We start from the raw sequence: 6655 nt of genomic DNA, 5'->3' as shown, positions 1-6655 counted from the left end.
TTCCGGGCCTTCTCAGATAAAGCGAAGTCCCTTGACACTCCCATCACTGGCCCCCAGCTAAAGCAGTGGTTCGACTCTATTCGTAGCCGTTTTGGGCGCCTGTCCAACCTGGAGCAGAAGAGTGGGCAGGGCGCCGCCAAGGAGCTGACGGAGAGGGAGAGGTGGATTGTGGCTAATTTCCAGTTCCTGCGGCCACATATCATTCGGCAGCGGCGTACCACTACCATTGGCCTTTCTCAGGTATGTAGAAAAATATTGTGTGATAACATAATAATAAATTGTGCGTGTGTACACACCCATCAATGATTTGACTACCAACAACATTACAATACCAGTGATTATACCAACAATACCATTCATAAAATATAGTGATAATGAAACAATGTGGATTGTATATCTATCAATATATCTTTATTGCTGATACTGATTAAGGAGTGTGTACACATTAATATATTTCGTAAATATAGTCATTGGAACGTGATATACATGCTGAAAAGGTGATAATATTTGATAATATAGTCTCTGTTGTGCATAAAGTACTCCACAAGGCATCACATTATTTACATAACATGGTTACATCTTGTGCATTCTTTACAATTCTTAAACCTGTTAACACAATGTTATTTTTTAGGCCAATACCATCTACATTTCAATGCATAACAACATTATAATATATACACCTAGGACACCATTGTTTGCATATAACAAACTGCATGTACACCTTGGATAACATTGTGAAATTGGAATATGCAAAAGCCTATTTTTACTATTTTCCATGTCGTTTCAGTCCACTCCTGCGGTGCCTTCGAGCACCCCTGCGAGGCCCACTGAGGTGTCTGTGGCTGGGTCTTCAAGCACTTCTAACCCCACCCCGGGAGCCCCTCCTGACGAAGTGGTACCCGCGTTAGACCGCCCACGTCCCACTGCAGCGAGGGCGAAACAGGAGAGTAGGGACAGCATCCTGGAACAGGTAGGAAAAAGGTTAATGATACAAATTTTATTCCCTTGGCATAACTGACTTATAGAAATAATGGAAATTATTGTGTGTGTGTGTGTGTGTGTGTGTGTGTGTGTGTGTGTGTGTGTGTGTGTGTGTGTGTGTGTGTGTCTAATGAAAACTGTCATCCCTAGATCGTCGACCAGAACACCCAGTTCAGGTCCCTGCTCGAGGGCGCCGTGGCACCCAGTGGCGACCCCAGCCTCCTCTACTGGCGCGGGGTTCTGCAGGAGGTGGCCAGGGACTGTGCCGAGGTGAGGAGTGACCTCCGCAGCGGCCTTCTGTCGGAGATTGGTGCCCTGGTCAACAGGTGGAGGGTGTTCTCTAAAAAAGTGGACACCGAACCTCCCCCATCCTTCTACGTTGAGATGAAGGCCACCCTCGAGATCCCGACCATCCAACCTCAGCCACAGCAACCTACACGGCCCGTTCTCCCCATCCAGGGCCCTCACATTCCCCTTATTGCAGAGCCGGGGGCATCTCAGCAGCCGCTGCAGTACCTGCAGGTCAGACCCCAGCTTGGCTCCACGCCCCTCAACCCCAACTTGTCTCTCAGCAACAGCATCCTCCTGGACAGCTTCCCGCTCTCCTTTGAGCCGGGAACCCCAGCACCAAGCAACAGAGACCTCAACACCCAAAAGTAATAATTTGCAATATGTGGATGTGATATTTACGTGCACTATATGGACAATTATTTTTATATATTTTCAATATGTGGATGTGATGTTTACGTGCACTGTATGGAATATTATTTTTATATTTTTATACAAATATATACTTGTATGAGGAAACTTTGCCTGGAGTTATTCCCCTAATCTAAGTTTTAAATAGATAGATAAGAAAAAATAGACGTAAAAGTAAGTAATAAAATAAATGGTATAAACCCTTAAAGGAAAGACATTACTAAGAAAATATTTCTATGAAAAACATTGAACCAATAATATGAAGGTAAAAATAATATACCAAAAATAATAATATAATAAGGAAGTACTTGAATGTTAAAAACATAAAAATATTGCAATGGTAAAGAATACAAGTACTATGATGAAATGGAATCAAAAGATACATAGCTACATACGAAAATGTTACAACACATCAAAAAGAAACTCATGAAATAATATAGTGGAGTATAATAAGTTAATGAATGGAAGAAGTCTATGAATACAAAACAAAAATGAAATTACCAAGTATGAATTAAAGCAAAGGCAGGAAAGCAAAATTAATATAAAAAGGGTTCAATAATATTATAAGGTTCTTAATTATTATAATATACATTGAAATATATACTCATATAGGCAGAAAAACAAGAGAGGGTGAAAAAAATTTTGTTACCTATATCTTGTCGTCTTGCCATGGAACGGCCCCCTGGGATGAGCTGAAGTACTCCTGCAGAAGTGCCCTCTGATTCTTGGCTGCACGGGTTGCGGTGTTCCCCATCAGGCCTTGTAGTTGTTGTCCCAAGGGTGGGTCGTTCCGCCAGGTCCCCTGTTGGATGTCGTGGGTCTCAGGGTCTTCGACGTCCCCTTCTATGGCCGAGGTCCTCAGCATGTTGTGTAGGGTGCACGTTGCCAACACCACAGCCTCGACACGTGAAGGTTGCAGAGTTATTGCTGTGTGGAGGACCCGGAACCGGTTGGCCATTATCCCAAAGGCATTCTCAACTGTGCGGCGAGCCCTTGTGAGCCTGTAGTTGTAGACTCTCTCCTTCTTGGTCAGTCCACGGCATGGGTAGGGCTTCATAATGTATGGCCGCAGTGGGAACGCATCATCTGCCACAAAGAAGTATCCAACAGGTGTTGCAGTGGCAGGTGCATTGGGGAGTATTTCGGGGGGCGGGAGGTTGGCTTGGTTCCTCTCCAGCATTTGGCGTAGTTGTGTCCGGGCCCATATCCCACCATCCGACTCTGCTCCAACGGCCCCCACATCAATATAGAGGAACCTGTAGTTGGCATCCACTAACCCAAGTAACACCATGGAGTAGTACTTTTTGTAGTTGAAGAAATGGGAACCTCCGAGGTCTGGGTTGGTGATCCGTATGTGCTTCCCGTCTATGGCTCCTATAACGTGGGGGAAATTCCACCTGTCAGAGAAGTCCTTCGCCACGGCCCTCCATCCTTCTTCAGTGTCAGGTACACGCAAAAACTCATCGGCAAATGCCCCCACAATGGCATGGCAGGTGTCAGGAACAATGTTGCAAATGGTGTTGTTGGCGACACGGAACGAGTACTGCAGGGACTTGTATGAGTCACCAGTGGCCAGATATCGTAGGGTGATTGCAACACGGGTGCCAGGGTCAATAGGCTTCCTAAAGTTGGTTGTTTTCTTCTCTATCCTTGGGGTGACACATTCCACTATCTTGTTGAACATCTTCCGGTCCATTCTCAAGAAGTTACGGTACAGTTCTGGGTTCTCATTGTAGAGTTCGTCCATCAGAGTGTCGTAGTGCCCATACTGCATCCGCCGCTGTAGGTATGGCCACATCCATGCCCTTCTCCTTCTCCTTGGCTTCTTTGGTGGCATAACGAGGTTCACTGCCAGTGCCGCCATTGTAGTCATTTGCATGCCACACAGTGCCAGTAGAATGGTCTGTTGTCTGGTTAGGTTGGTCATTGGTGGAATGTTATCACCCATGCTGCAGGTGAGGTTGAGGAAGCCTGTCACGTGGTGATGTTGCCGTGGCGAAGGTGTGTGTTATGCCTCCTGCAAAAGGTAGGCATATATAATTATGTCCTGCCAGAACCTGGAAGACACGCACGACAAGCCGCAGGTCAAGTCAGCCCGAGTGGCCGAGACCGCACGCTCAGTCAGTCCGTGCGGCCGGTCCCGCACGTTCAGTCAGCGGTGTCGTCCGGTACGGCGGTGGTGGGCGGGGCCTAATTGTGTCAAGTCTTTGTATACCGGCCGCCAGGGGCGACTTGACTTCTGGGTCGGCCCGTCACCGCCCCGCATCAACGGAGTGGTGCGGCTCTGACGGCCCGTCTCGGCAGACAGGTCGTATGGGGCTGGGGAATATGCCGAAAACGCTATAGTCAGGCCGCATGGGCAAGACTAGGCTCCCGATTGCTGGTCTGGCCGGTCGGGAGCAGTCCGGAACCCAAATCGTGGCAGTGTGAGCCCAGCATAAGAGTTTAGGGCATTTTCTGCAGTGGTTTTATGACCCTGGTGATAGTTTGACCCTTCTTCTGCACCTTGAACCTAGGAAACACATATTTGCCAAGGCTTTCGTATGAGTTTAGGGCATTTTCTGGAGTGGTTTTATGACCCTGGTGATAGGTTAACACTTCTTCTGTACGATGAACCTAAGAAACACATATTTGCAAAGGCTTTCATAGGAGGTGTGGGCATTTCCTGGAGTAGTTTTATGACCCTGGTGATAGTTTGACCGTTCTTCTGTACCATGAACCTAGGAAACATATTTGCCAAGGATTCCTTATGAGTTTAGGGCAATTTCTGCAGTGGTTTTATGGCCCTGGTGATAGTTTAACCCTTCTTCTGTACCATGAACCTAGGAAACACATATTTGCCAAGGCTTTCGTATGAGTTTAGGGCATTTCCTGGCGTAGTTTTATGACCCTGGTGATAGCTTGAGCCTTCTTCTGTACCATGAACCTAGGAAACACATATTTGCCAAGGCTTTCGTGTGAGTTTAGGGCATTTTCTGCAGTGGTTTTATGACCCTGGTGATATTTTGACCCTTCTTCTGTACCATGAACCTAGGAAAAACATATTTGCCAAGGCATTTCTTGCAGTAGTTTTATGACCCTGGTGATAGTTTGACCCTTCTTCTGCACCATGAACCTAGGAAACACATATTTGCCAAGGCTTTCATATGAGTTTAGGGCATTTTCTGCAGAGGTTTTATGACCCTGGTGATAGGGTGACCCTTCTTCTGTACCCCGAACCTAGGAAACACATATTTGCCAAGGCTTTCGTAAGAGTTTAGGGCATTTTCTGCAGTGGTTTTATGACCCTGGTGATAGTTTGACCCTTCTTCTGCACCTTGAACCTAGGAAACACATATTTGCCAAGGCTTTCGTATGAGTTTAGGGCATTTTCTGGAGTGGTTTTATGACCCTGGTGATAGGTTAACACTTCTTCTGTACGATGAACCTAAGAAACACATATTTGCAAAGGCTTTCATAGGAGGTGTGGGCATTTCCTGGAGTAGTTTTATGACCCTGGTGATAGTTTGACCCTTCTTCTGTACCATGAACCTAGGAAACATATTTGCCAAGGATTCCTTATGAGTTTAGGGCATTTTCTGCAGTGGTTTTATGGCCCTGGTGATAGTTTAACCCTTCTTCTGTACCATGAACCTAGGAAACACATATTTGCCAAAGCTTTCGTATGAGTTTAGGGCATTTCCTGGCGTAGTTTTATGACCCTGGTGATAGCTTGAGCCTTCTTCTGTACCATGAACCTAGGAAACACATATTTGCCAAGGCTTTCGTATGAGTTTAGGGCATTTTCTGCAGTGGTTTTATGACCCTGGTGATAGTTTGACCCTTCTTCTGTACCATGAACCTAGGAGACACATATTTGCCAAGGCTTTCGTAGGAGGTGTGGGCATTTCCTGGAGTAGTTTTATGACCCTGGTGATAGTTTGACCCTTCTTCTGCACCTTGAGCCTACGAAACACATATTTGCCATGGCCTTCGTATGAGTTTAGGGCATTTCCCGGAGTAGTTTTATGACCCTGTTGATAGTTTGACCCTTCTTCTGTACCATGAACCTAGGAAACACATTTTTGCCATGGCTTTCATATGAGTTTAAGGCATTTCCTGGAGTAGTTTTATGACCCTGGTGATAGTTTGACCCTTCTTCTGTACCATGAACCTAGGAAACACATATTTGCCACGGCTTTCATATGAGTTTAGGGCATTTTCTGCAGTGGTTTTATGACCCTGGTGATAGTTTAACCTTCTTCTGTACCATGACCCTAGGAAACACATATTTGCCAAGGCTTTCGTGGGAGGTATGGTCATTTCCTGGAGTAGTTTTATGACCCTGGTGATAGGGTTACCCTTCTTCTGTACCCCGAACCTAGGAAACACATATTTGCCAAGGCTTTCGTAAGAGTTTAGGGCATTTTCTGCAGTGGTTTTATGACCCTGGTGATAGTTTGACCCTTCTTCTGCACCTTGAGCCTAGGAAACACATATTTGCCAAGGCTTTCGTATGAGTTTAGGGCATTTTCTGGAGTGGTTTTATGACCCTGGTGATAGGTTAACACTTCTTCTGTACCATGAACCTAAGAAACACATATTTGCAAAGGCTTTCATAGGAGGTGTGGGCATTTCCTGGAGTAGTTTTATGACCCTGGTGATAGTTTGACCCTTCTTTTGAACCATGAACCTAGGAAACACATATTTGCCAAGGCTTTCGTAGGAGGTGTGGGCATTTCCTGGAGTAGTTTTATGACCCTGGTGATAGGCTGACCCTTCTTCTGTACCCTGAACCTAGGAAACACATATTTTCCAAGGCTTTCGTAAGAGTTTAGGGCATTTTCTGCAGTGGTTTTATGACTCTGGTGATAGTTTAACCTTCTGTACCATGAACCAAGGAAACACATATTTGCCAAGGCTTTGGATGAGTTTAGGGCATTTTCTTCAGTGGTTTTATGACCCTTGTGATAGTTTAACCCTTCTTCTGTACCAT

The 6655-nt window shown here is 45.6% G+C and overlaps 2 protein-coding genes across 2 annotated transcripts; one reads left to right on the top strand and one right to left on the bottom strand.

Moving 5' to 3' along the window:
* Positions 1-775: 775 nt before the first annotated feature.
* Positions 776-1641, top strand: LOC126999130 (uncharacterized). The gene is made up of 2 exons (XM_050861459.1): positions 776-970; positions 1132-1641. Exons 1-2 carry the CDS (start codon positions 776-778, stop codon positions 1639-1641), a joined length of 705 nt encoding a protein of 234 aa, XP_050717416.1.
* LOC126999176 (uncharacterized) lies at positions 826-4153 on the bottom strand. Its single transcript, XM_050861505.1, has 2 exons — positions 2330-4153; positions 826-961 (listed from the first exon to the last, which is right to left on the bottom strand). The coding sequence occupies exon 1, from the start codon at positions 3626-3628 to the stop codon at positions 2330-2332; it is 1299 nt and encodes a 432-aa protein (XP_050717462.1). The 5' UTR covers positions 3629-4153; the 3' UTR covers positions 826-961.
* Between the last annotated feature and the right edge of the window lie 2502 nt (positions 4154-6655).

The sequence above is a fragment of the Eriocheir sinensis genome, chromosome 16 (assembly GCF_024679095.1).
Source record: "Eriocheir sinensis breed Jianghai 21 chromosome 16, ASM2467909v1, whole genome shotgun sequence".
Taxonomy (NCBI): Eukaryota; Metazoa; Arthropoda; class Malacostraca; order Decapoda; family Varunidae; genus Eriocheir; species Eriocheir sinensis.
The sequence above is the reverse complement of the archived record's forward strand: the minus strand, read 5'-3'. Positions and strand labels throughout refer to the sequence as shown.

Excerpts from the sequence above, each read along its gene's own strand:
- LOC126999130 (XM_050861459.1), top strand. The coding sequence starts at position 776 with ATGTCGTTTCAGTCCACTCCTGCGGTGCCTTCGAGCACCCCTGCGAGG. Across the intron at positions 971-1,131 it reads GGGACAGCATCCTGGAACAG|ATCGTCGACCAGAACACCCA; the intron begins GTAGGAAAAAGG and ends TGTCATCCCTAG.
- LOC126999176 (XM_050861505.1), bottom strand. The coding sequence starts at position 3,628 with ATGGGTGATAACATTCCACCAATGACCAACCTAACCAGACAACAGACC.